This window comes from Erinaceus europaeus, chromosome 20 (genome assembly GCF_950295315.1).
Source record: "Erinaceus europaeus chromosome 20, mEriEur2.1, whole genome shotgun sequence".
NCBI lineage: Eukaryota > Metazoa > Chordata > Mammalia > Eulipotyphla > Erinaceidae > Erinaceus > Erinaceus europaeus.
In genome coordinates, this window is record NC_080181.1 from 14,778,267 (window position 1) to 14,798,394 (window position 20,128).

A 20,128-nucleotide genomic window follows, 5' to 3' on the forward strand; every position below is an offset into this window, starting at 1 on the left:
TCTGGAAAAAGGAAAAAGAAAAAAAAAAGACAGTATTTCTGGAGCTTCTTAAAATAACATTTTTTTGTTTGTTTTTTTCTGTGCTGTTTTTCTCTTATTTGATATTTTCCAGCAATGGTGATTGTTCCCACTAGAGAACTTGCTCTACAGGTCAGTCAAATTTGCATCCAGGTCAGCAAACATATGGGCGGGGCCAAAGTGATGGCAACCACAGGAGGAACCAATTTAAGAGATGACATAATGAGGCTTGATGACACAGGTAGGAAATAATGAGTCCAAATGGGATCTCACATTGTCATGAAAAGATGAAAGTGGAGAGGGTTCAGGTCCTGGAACATGATAACAGAGAATAAATAGAGGAGGACCTAGTGGGGCTGTATTATATGGAAAACTGGGAAATGTTGTGCATGTACAAACTACTGTAATTTATTGTTGACTGTAAACCATTAATCCCTAATAAAGAATCTTTTTTTAAAAAGATGAAACTGAGGGGCCAGGCGGTAGCACAGCGGGTTAAGCACACATGGTGCAAAGACCCTGAGTCCCCACTGCAGGGGTTCGCTTCACAGGTGGTGAAGCAGGTCTGCAGGTGTCTGTCTTTCTCTCCTGCTCTCTGTCTTCCCCTCCTCTCTCCATTTCTCTGTCCTATCCAACAACAACAACAAAATGGAAAAAAATGGCAACAAAATGGGAAAAAAAAAAATGGCCTCCAGGAGCAGAGAATTCACAGTGCAGACACAGCCCTAGTGATAACACTGGAGGCAAAAAAAGAAGAAGAAAAAAGATGAAACTGAGAAGTATTCATTTTTATGACAAGTTCTTGAATATTACCAAGTGAAAAAAAAAAGTGTAACAAGAATGAAGTTTACTTAAATTCTACATAGAATTTTATTCAAGATTTGGTGCTGTCATTTAATTCTTTTAGATTTATTTACTGATAGAACCAGAGTATGTATCACTACAGTATCTGCAGTACCAAAGATTGAACTCAGGACCCTTAGTCTTAAAAGCCTTGTACGCTGTCCACCACCTCCCTGCCTTCACTCATTTGTTATTTGAAAATTATAGTGTCGTTTAATTTCTTCTCACAATATCCTGAAGACTTATTATAGAGTATAGGTAAGCTATGTATCAAATACTTGGTAACGGGTTTTGTTACTCATTAGGAATTGTCCTAAAACAAGGAAATATTGCATTTATTTGAAACATGATTTAGGAAGTTGGACTCTCAGTACAGTGAGTGTACAGTATAAGCTGGAAATTCATAAGTCTTAAAATGCATCTACATTTTTGTATTTCTAACTTGACATAACAGTGTTTCTGATGAGATAAAAACTTAAAAGCCTGATAACCCTGTTACATCTTTTTTGCTTAAACTGAAATTAATGAGAATATACATTTTCTTGTGTAGTTCACGTGGTGATAGCTACCCCTGGGAGAATCCTGGATCTTATCAAGAAAGGAGTAGCAAAAGTTGATCATGTCCAGATGATAGTATTGGATGAGGTAATGTCTCTTCATTTGGAAAGGTATTATTTAACTCCCAGTGCTAGAAATATAACTGCCAGATGTTAGAATTCTTTATGATCTTCTAATAAGTGTGTGGGTCTTTTCAGTCCAAATTAATTTACTTATGAAATGTGTTTGCCTTAAAGGGCCATAGATTGGAAACAAGAATACTAACTAGTGCCCTGTGTCTTTATCTTAGGGGTAGTTTAGGTTATTATTAAGAAAGAGTTAAATAATCTCAAAGCCAAGTTCATTCTAACTATTTTTTCATTCAGTGATACATGGTAAAAGATAGTGTCTCTAATTCCTCACTTAGTATATACTATTTCATTTATTTTTGTTACTGTCTTATTATTTATATTCACCAAGTTAGAAGTGTCTTTTATAAAGCTACTCAGCTCTGTGTCCTTGGTGTCATCAGTGATTTTGTGTGTGTGTAGTATGGAATAGTTGCTTTCCCATTTGACCTGTGTTTTAGTTAACTAGATTCAGTAGCTTATGATCTAAATTCAGATTGTTTTACCACAGAGGAGTGAGAGAGAACATTTTTAGTCACTGAAAGCTAGCATAAAATGTTTTATATGCTTTTTCACTATCATACCATTTTTCAGTTTTATAACAATGTACATATTAGGGGTCTTCTGTAGTAGCTACTATAAAAAGTAAACACCCTAATTTTTATATTATGGAAATTGAAGTACTTAGTAGTTTCGCATCTTCTTGATATAACTAATAAGTGAAGAAAACAAGAGCTTAATCTAGGTAGTTTGACTCTAGAGTCTGAATCTCTCCCACCCCAAACCTCCCAAGGGCTTTCTTGTGCCTATACAATAATACCTCTCTCTCCCTGGCTCTTTTTTTTTTTTTTTTTTTTCAGATAGCAACTGTTCTTTTTTTTTTTTTTTTTAATGATTTTTTATATTTATTCCTTTTGGTTGCCCTTGTTGTTTTATTGTTGTAGTTGTTGTTGTTGATGTTGTTGGATAAGACAAAGAAATGAAGAGAGGAGGGGGAGACGGGGGGAGAGAAAGACACAAGCGACTCCCCTGCAGATGCGGAGCCGGGGGCTTACGCTGGTTCTTGAGCTTTGTGCCACCTGCACTTAGCCTGCTGCACTACTGTCTGACTCCCTATTGTTTTTGTTTGTTTTTTAAATATTTATTTATTCTGTTTGTTGCCCTCATTTTTTTATTGTTGTAGTTATTATTGTTTTTATTGATGTTGTTGGATAGGATAGAGAGAAATGGAGAGAGGAGGGGAAGACAGAGAGGGGAGAGAAAGATAGACACCTGCAGACCTTCACTGCTTGTGAAGCGATTCCCCTGCAGGTGGGAAGCCGGAGGCTTGAACTGGGATCCTTACACCAGTCCCTGCTGTGCTACCGCCCAACTCCCCCTAACAATGATACCAAACTGTCTCTTTGATGGAAAATGCATTAAAATTCCATTGGGAGTGAGAGTTAGTACTGTCTAGAATGCTTTTCTCTAAATGTTATATCTTACAGATTTTTTTCCTTCTATGTCCCTGGGAAGTTGTCTTAATGTCATTGACCTCTGTTTATTGTAGGCAGCTTAATGTTTATCACTAGGAGCATTCTCTGAATGCTTTTCCTGGATGAAGCCTTTATTAACCAAAGATTTTAGACATTTCATTGTTTTTAAAATTGTCTTCTTTTTGTATCGTAGGCAGATAAGTTGCTATCACAAGATTTTGTGCAGATAATGGAGGATATTATTCTTACGCTACCTAAAAACAGACAGATTTTATTATATTCTGCTACTTTCCCTCTTAGTGTACAGAAGTTCATGGTAAGTATAAATCCATATTTGCGAGCGGTGTCATTCTATTGTTTATAGATGTGCCCTTGCCAGTAATTACATTGTTAACCTGTCTATGCTCTGTTTTGAGTTTTTTAGCTTTGTCTTCAGCTCATTAAAGTTTACTGTGTAATATGATTTTTCCTCCTTTCTTTTTTGCCTCCAGGGTTATTGCTGGGGCTCGGTGCCTGCATTACAAATCTACTGCTCCTGGAGGCTATTTTTCCCATTTTGTTGCCCTTTTGTTGTTGTCATTATTGTTATTGTTGCCATTGATGTTGCTGGATGGGACAGAGAGATCGAGAGAGGAGGGGAAGTCTGGGAGAGAAAGAAAGACACTTGCAGACCTGTTTCACTGCTTGTGAAGGGACCTCCCTGCAGGCGGGAAGCTGAGGGCTTGAACTAGGATCTTTACATCCTGTCCTTGTGCTTTATGCCATGTACACTTAACCCACTACTCTACCGCCTGACCCCCCCCCCCCTTTTTAAAGCTATAGTAATTTGATTAAATTCTTCCATTTTAGTTTTGGTACCAGTGTGATATAACCATTGATGCTAGATGAATTGATGGCAGTGTGCTCTATATCACTGTACTAGAATTAGTTCCTTGGCAAATTATGTATATTTTGAAGAGAAATGCATCCCTTAAAAGTTTATCAGACAAATATATATTTTGTGTGTGTGTGTGTGTGTGTGTGTGTAATATGTGTATTTAAGTCTAAGATGTTTTTTCCCTCCTCAGAATTCCCATTTGCAGAAACCCTATGAGATTAACCTGATGGAGGAACTAACATTGAAGGGAGTAACCCAGTACTATGCTTATGTAACTGAGCGCCAGAAAGTACACTGCCTCAACACACTTTTCTCTAGGGTAAGTAATAGATTTCAACTATTGAATATTATCCATCTCATGAATAAAATAATATTATCCACTTATGGCAAAATAATAATAATATTAAAACCACCCAGTTTTATCCGTTTTTCCCTAAAAGACTGTTTCAGTTTTGATCTGAAGTTGATAATCTATAATTAATAAGTCACACACTTTTGGGTCTTTAAAAAAAATGACCTTGATAATACTTTTGAAATAATTTGTGGATATGCATAGTACAGTCAAATTTTGAGTCATAAGTATTCCCAACTGAGATCAAACATGGCAGAATTCTGCCTTTTTATTTCAATTTTCACAAACCTTTTTTTTTAAGGTTTTTTTTTCCCCCCTTTTGTTATTTTTGTTTTTCATTATTGTAGTTGTTGTTGATGTGGTCATTGTTAGATAGGACAGAGAAGAAATGGAGAGAGGAGGGGAAGACAGGGGGGGAGAGAAAGACACCTGCAGACCTGCTTCACTGCCTGTGAAGCGACTCCCTTGCCAGGTGGGGAGCCAGGGGCTCAAACCGGGATCCTTTGTTACTGTTGGTGATAGCAATTTTACTGTGTGAAATGGTCTCTAATCATAGTGCTATAAGTGCTTTTCATTACTCCTGAGCATAGTCTGATAATGCTTTGCAAAGAAAATGTGTTTTAGACAGACACCCTAGTGGCATGAGTTACAATGCTGTTGGCTATAAATATGTAATCTTTTAAATAGTAATCCACAAAAGACAAGGTTATCGACCAGTCTGCTGAAAAAGTTATGACTCTAGGCTCACAGAAACCTAACCTTGTATTTCCTAGGACTAATGACTATATTAATGAAGTTTGAGAGATAGGATAATACTTATGCAAAAAGACTCATATCTGAGGCTCTAGGGTCGCAGGTTCAATCCCCAGTACCATCATAGCCAAGCTTAGTAGTGGTCTGATAAAAAATTAATGAATTCTGTGTTTGCAGCAAAAGTCAACTGTTTTACTCTTAATGCCAGTCATATGAATTACAAAACTATCCTATAATAAAACAAGTTCTTATCTGCAACCATTATGCAAATAAATAGTTCTGTGGTTTTATATTTCTTTGGTATCGTGAGATTCTTAGTCTTGGCTCATGTCTTTAATGTGTTATAATTGATCGGTCAATATTTTCAGTATTTGGCAAATTTAATGAAGGTTTTTTTTTTTTCTTTTTCAACCCTCTTACTCAGCTTCAGATAAACCAGTCAATCATTTTCTGTAATTCCTCTCAGCGAGTTGAATTATTAGCCAAGAAGATTTCACAACTGGGTTATTCTTGCTTTTATATCCATGCTAAAATGAGGCAGGTAAGTATAAAGCTAAAACTTGCATAGATTTTTTTTTTTTTTTGTCTCCAGGGTTATTGCTGGGGCTCAGTGCCTGCACCATGAATTCCACTGCTCCTGGAGGCCATTTTCCCCCCTTTTGTTGCCCTTGTTGTTGTAGCCTTGTTGTGGTTATTACTGTTATTATTGATGTCATTTGTTTTTGGATGGGACAGAGAGAAATGGAGAAGACAGATAGACACCTGCAGACCTGCTTCACCACCTGTGACGTGACTCCCCTGCAGGTGGGGAGCCGGGGGCTCAAACCAGGATGCTTACTCCGGTCCTTATGCTCGTCACCACGTGCGGTTAACCTGCTGCGCTACTGCTCGACCCCAAGATTTTTTTTTTTAATATTTATTTATTTTCTTTTGTTGCCCTTGTTTTATTGTTTATATTATTGTTGTTGTTATTGATGTCATCGTTGTTAGATAAGACAGAAATGGAGAGAGGAGAGCAAAGACGTGGAGAGAAATATAGACACCGGCAGACCTGTTTCACTGCTTGTGAAGCGACACCCCTGCAGGTGGGGAGCTGAGGGCTCGAACCAGGATTCCCTACTACAGTCCTTGTGCTTAACTAACTGCCCTACCGCCTGACTCCCTAGATTTCTTTTTTACCTTTTTTTTTTTAATTTTTTTATCATCTTTATTTATTAGATAGAAACAGGCAGAAATCTAGAGGGAAGGGGGTAATAGAGATGAAGAGAGATAGAGAGACATCTGCAGCCCTGCTTTACCACTCGCAAAGCTTCCCCCTGAGGTGGGGAGTGGCTCTAGCCTGGGTCCTTGTTCACTGTAGCGTGCACGCAACCAGGTGCACCACCTTTTTTACTTTCTCTAACATCTTGGATTCTTTGTTTTAGTGTTCCAAGTGCACTGAGTTTAAAATAGATATTCCTGGGGCCAGATAGTGGCGCACCTGGTTGAGCGCACACGTTACAATGCACAAGGACCCAGGTTCGAGCCCCTCCCTGGTCGCCACCTGCAGGGGGAGCTTCACAAGTGGTGAAGCAGGGTTGCAGGTGTCTCTCTCTCCCTCTCCATCTCTTCCTCCTCTGTTTCTCTCTGTCTCTGTCCAATAATAAATAAAAATATTTCAAAAAAATAGATATTCCTTAGGAGGTTAGGGGCCCTTTCCTAGAGTTCATTTTTCTAATTTTAAAACAGCAATTTCATATTCTTATCACACAAGGATGTTAGGATTAAAATTATGTTTGAGTCTTTAGAAAACTGTCATGCATGATACATATGTGAGACTCATTCTTTCCATGGTAATCTCTATTTGTGAGATTTAGTACAATAACCACTAAAATTAATTTTTTTTAGGCTGGGGACATATGGTTATGCAAAAATACTTTAATATATGAGGTATCAACAGTCCCAGAGTCAGTCTCCAACACAACACTGTAAGCCAGAGCTCAGTTGTGCTGATTTAAAAAAAAAAATGATGTAGATTTGTCACTTAAAAATCCACTCCATGGAGCCAGCAAGATAATACGCTTGGAAGAACACCTGCTTGGTCATGTACTTCACCTGTCACTGAGAAATAACAAACTGTATTTTTCAGTGGTTGCAGGTAGACACCAGGGATGATGGCATACCTGGTTAACCAGATACATTACAATACATAAGGGCCTAGGTTCTCTTCTCTATTTCCTTCCCCCTCCCTCCACTGCCTCCCCCTCTCAATTTCTCTCTATACAAAATAAATAAAATATACCATTTAAAAAAAAGAACTTGTATGTGTGTGACAACTGTCTTCTTAAGTGTGAAACTGTACTTAGGGAAATTTAAAGTCTATCATTTCTTTTTTAGGAACATCGAAATCGTGTGTTTCATGATTTCCGAAATGGCTTATGCCGAAATCTTGTTTGCACTGGTAAGAATTTAATTTCTTTAACCCTTTGGTTTCCTTTCTATTTCTGCTCTGCTTTTCTCTGTATGTATTATCACACTGTGAAGCCTATTAGATGGCAACATATGGGCCAGAATGATGCTCTGGCTCCCTCTCACTATCCTTTTATCTGTTGTGTTAATAAATTTAAGGTCTTGTTTAAAAAGAAACTGCCAGGTGGGATAGATAGCATAATGGTTATGTGAAGAGACTCATGTCTGGGGCTCCACAAGGTCCCAGGTTCAGTCCCCCACACCACCATAAACCAGAGCTGAGCAGTGCTCTGGTAAAATAATAATAAAATTAAAAAAAACTACATATGTTGTGGAAATTGTTAGCTGTGACCTTGGTGGTTTGTTTTTCCTAGAAAAACAGACTAGCCTGTGTTTTGATGTGTTTTACTGCTTCTTGAACAAATTGTGGAGTCAAGGCAGTCAGTCAAATTAGAGAAAAGTCAATGAACTTAGGGTCCTTCTCTACATTGGGAATATAAATCACACACACAACACACACTCTCACACTCTCTCTCTCCATTTACAAGGTCCTGAATTCATTCCCCACACAGCGCTTTGTTTATTCGTTTATTTTAATTTCTTTTTAATATTTATTTATTTCCTTTTGTTGTCCTTGTTGTTTATTTTAATTTCAGTGAGAGAGAAATAACACAGAGATGAGAACACTACTCAGCTTTGGATTTCTGTACTGCCAGGTATTGAACCTGGCCTCTTGGAGCCTCAGGCATGAAAGTACATAACCATTAACCCTGTCCTGTCAACCCTGCATAGCATTTAAAAAGAAAAGGGCAGGCAAAATAGCTGTCTTGGATAGTGCACTGCTTTGCTATGTTTGAGCCTGCTGAAGGAAGCTTCAGTGCTGCGGTTTCTCTCTGGAAAAGTTAGCCCAAGTGGTAACTTCAATGTTTAACTGTCAGTGATTATTTTGGAGTATAGAACTGTTAGAGCAAGGAAACCTAGTTATTTATAACCCAATATAGTTGTTTCTACTTTAAAATTTCAGAACCAAAATTAGCATTATGGAGTTAGAAAAAAGCAAAACAAATTATTATTATTATTATTAGCTTAAACCTACTAGAAATAACTTAGCAGAATGGGATGAATTAGTTCAAAACAAAGCATAAATAAATACTGTTTTGATTGCCTCTTAAGTATTCTAGGTTAAATAACAAACTTTGTGGTGACTACTGTTCAAACCTTGAGATTAAAACTAAAGAAAATTGCTAGTTATAAGATTGATTAACAAGTTTATGACTTACCAGTCATCCTGGCCTCTGCATTGTAGAATTTGCGTAATCTTTTTTTTTTTTTTTTTAATATTTAGAGGGTCTAGAAAGGTAACCTATGAACAGAAAATTACTTAAATGACAATGTATATAAAAAGTGCTAACAGTAATTTGCAAGTGCTTTTAAATTTCTCTTAATTGTGATTAAGCATAGGTTACACTGGAGGTATATGTTAAAGAGTATTACAGAACCAAGAAACATATTTAAATTGGAAGGTATAATCGATTTTTTTTCCCCCTAAGATTTGTTTACCCGAGGTATTGATATACAAGCTGTGAATGTGGTAATAAACTTTGACTTCCCAAAGCTGGCAGAGACTTATCTCCATCGTATTGGAAGATCAGGTGAGAAAAAAAGATGTTCTCTATGGAATTTTTTGAGAAGTTTAATTTGTTATTCTGTGAAGTAGTAACAAATGCTAACAGTGAGTTAACTTGATACTTAATTTCTCATTCTAGAGCATTTACCAAGAAAATTAATTTTACTAAGTGCTTTATGTGGGATAAATTACAAGTTGTAGAGTTGTGTGTGAGAAAGACCGTAAGAACAATTGCACTCTCCTCACCACTCTCCCAAAAAAGGTTTCATATGTCAAAATACACTGGAAAGAAACATTTTTAGTTCTGTTTGGTCTTACCAATGATAAGCTTGAATAGTGATTCTCCTATTTTTAAAAAAATTTTAGTATTTATTTACTTTCCTTTTTGTTGCCCTTATTGTAGTTATTATAGTTTCTTTTTTCTTTATTGGGGAATTAATGTTTTACATTCAACAGTAAATACAATAGTTTGTACATGCATAGCATTCCCCAGTTTCCCATTTAACAATACAACCCCCACTATGTCATCTATCATCCTTCATGGACCTGTATTCTCCCCACCCACCCACCCCAGAGTCTTTTACTTTGGTGCGATATGCCAATTCCATTTCAGGTTCTACTTGTGCTTTTTTTTTTTTTATTATTATTATTATTATAGTTTTTGATGTCGGCTTTATTAGATAGGACAGAGAGAAATAGAGGAGGGGAAGACAGGGGGAGAGAAAGACAGACACCTGCAGACCTGCTTCACCGCCTGTGAAGCGACTCCCCTGCAGGTGGGGAGCTAGGGGCTCGAACTGGGATCCTTACACCAGTCCTTGTGCTTTGCACCACGTGCGCTTAACCCACTGCAGTACCTCCTGACTCCCAGTGATTCTCCTATTTAACTCATTTGTCTATTAATTACATTTTTATTTCATTAGGTCGCTTTGGTCATCTTGGCTTAGCCATCAACTTGATCACATATGATGATCGCTTCAACCTGAAAAGTATTGAGGAGCAGTTGGGGACAGAAATTAAACCTATCCCAAGTAACATTGACAAGAGCTTGTATGTGGCAGAATACCATAGTGAGCCTGTAGAAGATGAGAAACCTTAAGCATGTGCGTACCTGACAATAGTTATCAAAATGTTTAAAGGAAAAAAAAAGTCAAGATTATCTTTTCTTTAGAAATATTATATGCAGCCATATATAATACTATAGGCTAAAACACCTGTTGATACAAATGACATTAAGCAGGAAACATCCTAACTAGTGTGATATGTAAGTAGTACTTAAGACGAAGTCAGACTTAACAAAACAGCAAAAAGTAACCTTTTTCGGCATTGTGGGATTATGGGCCTTTCCCTTTACAACTCAGTCATCTTGCTACTGTCATTCTCTCTTAGTGAGTGACTTAATGAACTAGTAAACTACCTGTAATACCTTATTGCCAGACTTATGAGTATAACTTTCATATTTAATTTTTTCCGCATTGATTAGCATGAGAAAGAAGAGAGAAAACCAGAATGTCACTCTGGCACAAGTGATGCTGGTGTCAGACTTCAGACCTCATGCTTCTAAGTCTATTGTGTTGCCTCCTAGGCACCAGTTTTTTTTTTTTTTTAATCTGTTTTGGATTACTGCTGCCTGCTACAAGAATTCTCAGACTTATCTCTCAGAAGAATAATCTTAATCCTGACCAACTTCTATTAGTAGGCAATGGCTCGCTATTAGAGTACTTGGAATGGGAATTAGCATAATCTATAAACTAGAATTCATACTGCTTTCACAAATGTTGATTTAAGGTTTTTTTTTCCCCCCTTTTAGGCTTTGACAAAACTACAGCAGGCTCATTTGGATCTGTGACACATCGTTTGGGTGGGGGGGTGCTCTTCTCTTTGTGGGTTTTTCAGCTTTTATTTTGAAGCTATGAGGACTTAAAAGAGCTCAGACATTTCTTTCTTTTTTTAGTGAAGAAAAAAAGCTGAAAAGAAGGAATTTACCCTTTTTGTTCCACTTGTTTGCACTGTGTGCTGACTGAACATTAGTTGCACTAACTGCTGGTTTTAAAATTTTTTCTGGGAAAGGGGACAAGGAAGGCAGAAAAAGAAGAGAAGGGGAGAAACCCGGAAAAGAGAAGAACCTTGATGAAAACACAAGTTTGTCTACAATTTCAGAATTCTCCAACAGCTGACTCTTGAGTGCATTTCAACTTCTCCCTGATTACTCATCCGTTTTTTAAGCCTGAAGAGCTTATTACTTATTTGTGCGAAGTGCCTTATGCTATGAGACCATTCAGAATATCATCTTTTAGACACAGCCCAAGGAATTGACAATAGTTAATTCTTTTTTCTTTTTCCTTTCTTTTAGAATTTTTTGACCTTTTATTTTGGTTTAAAGTTGAAGTCTCTCTTTTTCTTTTCTACCTGATACTCAAGCCCAGGGCTGGAAGATGAAACTATTAGTAATATTAAACATCATTTTCTTTTTCTTTATGTGGAGGAGTTGATATGCAACTGCAGTCCATCCGCACTGTAAATACATGTATTTAAAAAAAAAAAAAAAACCCAAGCAAAATTTTCTTCTGGGCTGAGTAGATGGAACATCATCGCTCCCAAAGGAAAGAGCAGTCTGTCATTGCAGGAGCCATATGACAAGCCTTTGTGCTCTATAGCAGAACACTAAAGACTGGTTTACATACTCCTCCATCTGCAGTTATGGCACTTGATATGTAGACATGTCAGAGCCTTGACCCTCTTTCCTCTGTGGCAAAGCGTGTCCCATAGAAAATTGGGTGTGTATACTTGTATAAACTTTGTAAATAAGTTTTTCTGGGTTCATATATATATATATATATATATATATACATATACATATATATATATTATTATTTTTTTTGGATGAAGGTTGCTGGGATTAAGGGGATTCGAGTGATTATGGGAGTAGCTAAAGATGAGAGGGGCTCAGTTTTCCGCAACACTAAATTCTAAAAAGTACTTTTGACTTCTTGCTGTAGAAACAAGACTTCTGTGGGGACCCCGTTTTGGGAAGTGACCCTGAAGTCTAGAATTCACTATTTGCTGCCACACTGCCTCATCTAGTACCTTAGGAGGAGGCCTACAAGGGAGGGCAAAGAAACTACAAAACCTATAATTCAAGATGGTATTTTTTGAGATACGCGCCCTGATTTTGCTTCTTCCCCCTTTTTAAATGTTTGAGGAACCTTCCAACCTCAGCAAAAGGGGCCACAAAAATTAATAACCTGTTTTGCAGTGTGGGAATTCTGTTGAGTAGCAGTATCTTTGAGCAGTATGTGTATAAAGCATGGATTTGCTTTTCAGAATATTATAGCCAGTATAAGCTTTGTTGTTAGCAGTTCTGGGGCTTTGTATAAATCACCTCCTGTACTGTGTACAAGTGTTGCCCTCTGCCCACTTTGATATACGGTCCTGCAGGAAGGGACAAACCCTGAGAAATGTTAACTTTCATGCTACAGAAAGCTGCTTGCCATCCTCTTGCTTTGTGACATAAATTGTCATTTTGCATTGTAAATTGCTGGCAAATGCTTTACAGTAAATAGTGTTGCTTTAAATTGTGCCCCTCCCAACATGCTTGATGTTTGGCCTGATATCCAGGCAAAAGGAGTGAGATGAATCAAAACCAGTGAACTTTTTTTTTTTTAATGTTTTTAATTCCCTTTTAACCCACTATACTAGGTCAATCAGGAGGCATCTGGGAATTGGAGGTGGGGGGGTACCAAAAAATAAATCATTTGATTTCTATATCTGGTTCTTTCTTAAGACCATAAAATATTACAAGATATGTCCTGCATATGCTTTCTTGCTTAACTCATTCGGACAAAGAAATCAACTAGTCAGTGTTGCTTTTTGATTGCAGCATTCTAAGCAAAACTATTTGTGACTCACCCAGAATTCCTTGAGATCAGAATCCTATAGATCTTCCAGATGCCTTCTGATCAGACATAGCCCTAACTCCTTAAAAACTGTAGCAAGAGCTGCACAGTACAGTAATAATAACAAGCTCATGTATTTGGTATTCATGCCCCATAGTTATGACCAGCCAATATTGGTTACTAAATACAAATCCTAATTAAGGAAGTACTTTTTTCCCAAAAAAAAGAAAAAGAAAAAAAAAAGTGGAGGGAGGGAAATTTAAAAGGCATTAACTTTTGACCAAAATTTTCTACCCTTGTACTGATGCAGCTCTCTTTCATCCCCCATCTCTGGCGAGATAAGAGGCATCACTTACTGTAAAAGCAAGGCTCCTAAGTGTATCTCACTAGAGCTTGTGGGTGATAAACAGCACAGTCTCCTTTACCATCTAGACTGTGCTCTGCCTGGTGCCACATGCCTGTGGGTCCCTCTAAAGCACAGACTTTAAATTGAAAGTATTACTGAAGTACAGCCTCTGATGAGGAGTGGCACTTAAAGATATCTGGGACACCACTACTGGACAGTCTTATATAAAGTCAGCTGTCCAGTTTTGGTGCTTGACTCCTAAATAGGAAGCGGTAAATGGAAAGATGCTCTAAGGACTAGGCGAAAAAAGCCTAGTCTTTTTTTTTTTTTTTAACTCACCACAGAGAATGCTTTTATTATTGGAAATCATTACTATGTTCTTTCCACTATTGCATAATTGTTTTAAGCAACGGCAATATTTTTTCAATGATTTATTTCAAAAGTATCCCCTATTTTTACTTAAATTGATATATAACTCATTGTTTAGCCTGTGGTTGTGTAGTTGTGTAATGGATTACTGACTGTTACACACCTTACTGCCTCTGGGGCTGTTCTGTCTTTAACTCCCATACATTCCAATGGAAAAAGCAACTACACTTCCTTTTCCTTAGGAGTGGGAAAAATTTATTTTAAAATGATCTCCCATTAGAAGAAGTAAGGGAGAGGGAAACCTGTCTAAATTATTTTCAAGTTCATCCCAGCATCAAGTTGGTTGGCCCAAATACTGGGGGGTGGGGGGTGGGGAGGCAATAGGTTATCAGTATTTGTTTTCAGAATGAGATGGGAGCATCTTTCCTTTGCCACAGGCTTTGTGTTTGATACCATCATGCTTGTGTTAGAACCAAACAGCTCAGCACAAAGCCTAGAATGTGAATTGTTGGAATCAAAACATCTCATTCTGATTACTTTTTTCTTTCTTTCTTTTTTTTTTTAATAGGGGTGGGAGGGAGGTTACTGTGCCCCCAAAAGGAGGGTGTCTGCTCTAAGGATTTAGAGACACTTTGAAAGCTCATAACCTCATCAGAAACTGCCATTAGCCACACTCCTGACCTTATAGATGAGTAACAAAAAGATGAAATAAGTTCTTGGGAATTAAGCCATGTTGTTTTAATTTGCTACTTTTCCCCCAGTAATACATATCTTTAGAATGTTATGGAATTATTTTCTGGTAAAATAAATACTTTTGTCAAGCAAAATTATTAGCCTGGTGGCAGCTAAGTCAGTCAACATTTTGGTGTACTTAAGTGGACTTAGATGGGATATAATTCTGTTTATTTTTTAAGATAGGTTTTGTTTGTTTTACCTCCCAAACAAAATCTTCTTGACCTTCTAGAACTAAAAACTCATCTTTGAGGTTTAAGTGTTCAAAGGTTATAACAGTTTATGAGGTCAGAGGGAGCTAGCCTGGCACCTATACTCTGCCCCTCCACAGCTGATTGATTCTAACTGAAGTGTATTTAAATTCTCCAATGGACAGTACTGGGCAGGGTAAGGGTGGGGATAGGGCTGGGCTATTAAGATACAGACTGCTGTATTTTAACTGGTGATTGTTGGGGAGGGGTGCCTGGAGAAAAATTCACTGTTCCCTTTTTTGAAACAAAACTAAAACTTTAGAAGAAATTTTTTTGTTCAGTAAAAATTGGAGAGAACTCCACAGTGTTCCTAGCCACAAAAGATCAGTTCCACTGAGAAGTGAACAGTGGGGACTCAAAATTGTGAAAACATTTGGGGAAAGGGGAAATTGGCTTTCTGTTAATTGGCAAACGTTCCAGTGGGGCTCTCTTTTTGTTGGGATGTGTTATGTTGTATGTATAAGTATGGACCAGTCTGCTGAGTTTACAAGGTTCCAAAAAGGTTGGTAAAATCAGGTTGGTTTTTTTTGTTGTTGTTGTTAATTTATCTCAATAAAAGCCCACTGGAACTTTATATGTGTGTATGTCATGTGTCTTTCACAGCTTTCAGCATATTCTTACTGTGCTGCATATCCTTAAGTCTTTTCAGAAATCCTTGCATTTGAAAGCATTTTACTTAAGTAACTAACATAATCGTGATGAATTAAGACATCTCACCACTTGAATAAAATGAGTGCCTTTATCCAGCTTAAACATTGTCTCTCACTGTTGTCACTTTCCATAGCTTAAACAAGAGACAGTCATTTGGGAAGGAAAGAGATGTTGACCCACATTATCAGGAGGGTCATCAGTAGTCATCACCTCCCAGAATTGTCTTAAGATGTCTCAGAAAGCAGAACATATCTACAAAAATCATTTAGTAAACTAAATAGAAACTGAATTTATATGCTGAGAAATATATAAATGGGGTCGTGCAGTAGTGCACTGGTTAAGCACACATAGTACAAAGCTCAAGGATTGGGAGTCGGGCGGTAGCGCAGTGGGTTAAGCACACATGGTACAAAGCCTAAGGATCCCGGTTTGAGCCCTTGCTCCCCACCTGCAGGGGAGTCACTTCACAGGCGGTGAAGCAGGTCAGCAGGTTTCTATCTTTCTCTCCCCCTCTCTGTCTTACCCTCCTCTCCATTTCTCTCTGTCCTATCCAACAACGACGATATCAGTAACAATAGTAACTACAACAACAAAGACAAGGACAACAAAAGGGAAAATAAAAATTTTTTAAAAAGAAACTCAAGGATCCCAGTTTGAGCCCCCAGCTCCCCATCTGTAATCACAAGCAGTGAAGCAGATTTGCAGGTGTCTCCTTCCCCTCTCAATTTCTGTCTTATCCTACTAGAAAAAAAGAAAAAAGTCCTTCAGTAGCAGTGGATTCATAGTGCAGGCACCGAGCCCCACACTGGGGAAAGACCAATGACAAACAGAAAAACTCAGGCACTTAAATTCAACATACCACCACCCCACACACACAATTTTAAATATATAAAATATTAGATAAAAGGAGTTGGGTGGGAGTGCAGCAGGTTAAGCACAGGTGCAAAGCTCAAGGATTCGCGTAAGGATCCCACTTAGCGCCCCTGGCTCCCCACCAGCAGGGAAATCGCTTCACGAGCAGTGAAGCAGGTCTGCAGGTGTCTTATCTTTCCATTTCTCTGTTCTATCCAACATCAATAACAACAATAATAAAACTGGCAACAAAAGGGAATAAATATTTAAAAAGATAAAATGACTGTAGATGTGTGTGCTAAAGACTGCAAAATAGTGACAAATCAGGTCTAAATAGTGTTGGACTGGAGAGGTACACACAGTGGTATGCCAGACTTGCAAGCCAGCGGCCCGAGGAAGTGCCCAATTCAAATTCTGATACCACTATGCCAAATCTCTGATCTGTCTCATGAAAAATAACTTTCTTAGTAGTTTGTGTTCACAGAAGACAAGATTGCTAAGATGTCAATTTCCAAATTCAGTCTACCGATTGGATTCTGAGGCTCAAATCTACAGCAGTCAAAAGTTTTCCTTAAGAAATGCCAGGCCATTGTGCCCGCTTTTCCCTCATGAGCAGAAAATGGATGAATATAGTCTATTTTGAGGTGAAATTTCCTAGACGCCATGGGAAAGAATGTCCACTCCTAGATCGTCAGTTGCATTCCCATTATTTTAACATCTCATTACAGAATACAGTGCACCTGGAATCTGCCTCTAGATCAGCTCGTTGTCCCTGTATGAATCACGTGAACATTTCCTCTGCTCTCTGCATTCTTCCATTTGAGTTTAGTCACCAGGGATTCTCCCCTCAGTAAATCAGAGTGAGTTTATTTTCCTTGAGTTTCCTCCCTGCAAGATGGCCTCTAGGTTTATCCCTGAAGATGTCCACAATAGCATATATGACTTCAAGTAACTGGTCTCTCCTGGGCTAGATTTCCACCTATGGCCATGCCGTTGTAAACAGGCCTGAGGTAAATAAACTCCACCTTTCTCCAACTTGTATATCAGTTGTTTGTTGGGGCCCAGACAGTAATTGATACCATAACTGGCCCCAGGAAATAGACTCTTAAAATGATTTTGGGACTGGGTTAATTACTTGATGAGCTTATTGGTAACCTGTTGGGGTTAGTTGGGTGATTGTGATATTCACATCTTCAATGGCGTAACATGAGATAAAAAGTAAAGAGTAAGGGTTGGGAAGAGCTGGGTGGTAGGGCAGCGGGTTAAGTGCACATGGCGCAAAGTGCAAGGACCAGCATAAGAACACCGGTTCAAGCCCCTGGCTCCCCACCTGCAGGGGAGTCGCTCCACAGGCGGTGAAGCAGATCAGCAGGTGTCTATCTTTCTCTCCCCCTCTCTGTTTTCCTCTTTCCATTTCTGTCTGTCCTATCCAATGATGACATCAATAACTACAACAATAAAACAACAAGGGCAACAAAAGGGAATAAATAAAAATATTTTTAAAATATATAAGGGTTGGGGAGTCAAGTGGTGGTGCACTGGGTTAAGCACACATAGTACAAAGCTCAAGAACCTGGGTTCGAGGCCCTGGTTCTCAGGAGGGGGGGGATCACTTCACAAGCGGTGAAGCAGGTCTGCAGGTGTCTCTCATCCTCCCATCTTCCCCTCCCATCTCAATTTCTCTGTCTTATCCAATTTAGAAAGAAAGAAAAATGACCACCAGCAACTGGATTTGCAGTGCTGTCACCAAGCCCCAGCAATAACCCTGAAGGCAAAAAAGTAAGGGTTCAGTGGTCCGGGAGATGGAGCAGTGGGTAAAGCACTGGATTTTTAAGCATGAGTTCCCAAGCTCAACCCTTGACAGTGCATGTACCAGAGTAATGTCTGGTTCTTTTTCTCTGCCTATCTTCTTCATGAATAAGTAAATAAAATAAAAAATTAAGAGTTGGAAAGCTGGGGAAAGAGCATAGTGGTTCTGCAAAAGACTTCTATGCCTGAGGCTCTGAGGTCCCAGGTTCACTCCTAGCACCACCGTAAGTCAGAGCTGAGCAGTGCTCTGGTATCTCTCTCTCTTTCATTAAAAATAAATATATATAGTGGTCTGGGAGGTGGCATAGTGGATGAACCATTGGACTCCCAAGCATGAGGTCTTGAGTTCAGTCCCCAGCAGAGTATGTACCAGAATGATGCCTGGCTCTTTCCTATCTTTCACATGAATAAATAAATAAAATCTTAATTTTTTTTTTCTTTTAAAGTTTTAGTTTTGTTTCAAAAAAGGAAACAGTGAATTTTTCTCCAGGCACTCCTCCTCCACAATCACCAGTTAAAATATAGCAGTCTGAAAAGAGAGTTAACAAACAAAGCCAGAGGGATAAAGAATAGGAAAGTTATCAGTGGAGGGGAGGGGATATGGCAATCTGGTAGTGGGAATTGTGTGGAGTTGTACCCCTCTTATCCTATGGTTTTGTTAATGTCTCCTTTTTTAAATAAATAAAATTTTAATACAGCAGTCTGTATCTTAATAGCCCAGCCCTATCTCCTCCCTTACCCTGCCCGGTACTGTCCATTGGAGAACTTAAATACACTTCAGTTAGAATCAATCAGCTGGGGCTAGGTGTCCACCTAGTTGCGCATATATGTTACAATGCACAAAGACGGGTTTCAGACTCCGGTCCCCACCTGCATGGTGAAAGCTTTGCAAGTGGTGAAGCAGGCCTGCAGGTGTGTGTCTCTCTCTCTATCTCCCCTTTCCCTCTTGATTTCTGGCTCTATCTAATAAATAAATAAAGATAATAAAAAGTAAAAAAAAAAAAAAAGAATCAGCTGTGGAGGGGCAGAGTGTAGGTGCCAGGCTAACTCCCGCTGATCTCATAAACTGTTATAACCTTTGAACACTTAAACCTCAAAGATGAACTGTTAGCTCTAGAAGGCAAGTAGATTTTGTTTGGGAGGTAAAACAAACAAAACCTATCTTAAAAAATAAACAGTAGGGGGAGTCGGGCTGTAGCGCAGCGGGTTAAGCGCAGGTGGCGCAAAGCACAAGGACCGGCATAAGGATCCCGGTTCAAACCCCAGCTCCCCACCTGCAGGGGAGTCGCTTCACAGGCGGTGAAGCAGGTCTCCAGGTGTCTATCTTTCTCTCCCCCTCTCTGTCTTCCCCTCCTCTCCATTTCTCTCTGTCCTATTCAACAATGACAACAACAATAATAACTACAACAATAAAACAACAAGGGCAACAAAAGGGAATAAATAAACTAAATATTTAAAAAATAAAAAACAAAAAACAAAACAAAAAAAATAAACAGAATTATATCCACGAATCCACTGCTCCCAGAAGTCATTTTTCCCATTTTGTTGCCTTTGTTGTTGTTGTAATTGTTGTTGCTGTTGTAGTTAGATAGGACAGAAAGAAATTGAGAGAGGAGGGGAAGACAGAGAGGAGGAGAAGAAGATAAGATACCTGCAGACCTACTTCACCGCCTGTGAAGCGACCTCCCTGCTGGTGAGGAGCCGGGGGCTCAAACTGGATCTTTATGCCGGTCCTTGCACTTTGCACCATGTCATGCACTTTAACCCACTGTGCTACTGCCTGGTCCCCCATAAATAAAATATTCTTAAGACACCTTGGGGACTTTGAAGAGTTGCCTTTATCTGTATATAACTTTGTCCTTAAATAATGGAGTACAGTATTCTCTAGAACTAAAATATTTAACAGCCTTTTGAAGTTTAATTTAATTTGTATAAACAGAAAAGTTCTAGATCTAATGGACAGAATTCTGGCCTGAGCTAATCTTTTGAACTCAAGTTTCCAGGCTTATTGTGGTTCACTGACAGAATTTCATTAATAAAAGGGTGGCTGGCAGGGGTAGGGTAGGCTTGAAGGGAACTGCTATTGGCACACCCAGTAGAATGCACACATTATCATGTGCTAGGTCTCTAGTTCAAACCCCTGCTCCCCACCCACAGAGAGTGG

At 38.6% G+C, this 20,128-nt stretch overlaps 2 protein-coding genes across 4 annotated transcripts in view; both read left to right on the forward strand.

Moving 5' to 3' along the window:
* DDX6 (DEAD-box helicase 6) overlaps window positions 1-15,226 on the forward strand; it is a 35,987-nt gene extending 20,761 nt beyond the window's left edge. For all 3 annotated transcript variants that reach the window (XM_060179931.1, XM_060179930.1, XM_007523603.3), the window contains exons 6-14: window positions 113-259; window positions 1,412-1,506; window positions 3,195-3,317; window positions 4,069-4,197; window positions 5,408-5,524; window positions 7,360-7,423; window positions 8,982-9,083; window positions 9,982-10,161; window positions 10,869-15,226. In XM_060179931.1, the coding sequence (XP_060035914.1) occupies window positions 113-259; window positions 1,412-1,506; window positions 3,195-3,317; window positions 4,069-4,197; window positions 5,408-5,524; window positions 7,360-7,423; window positions 8,982-9,083; window positions 9,982-10,157 (953 nt within the window). In that variant the 3' untranslated portion in view covers window positions 10,158-10,161; window positions 10,869-15,226. The remainder of the gene's footprint in view (window positions 1-112; window positions 260-1,411; window positions 1,507-3,194; window positions 3,318-4,068; window positions 4,198-5,407; window positions 5,525-7,359; window positions 7,424-8,981; window positions 9,084-9,981; window positions 10,162-10,868) is intronic.
* The window catches only part of RPS25 (ribosomal protein S25), a 303,551-nt gene that overhangs the window by 229,817 nt on the left and 53,606 nt on the right, over window positions 1-20,128 (forward strand). The window lies entirely within an intron of this gene.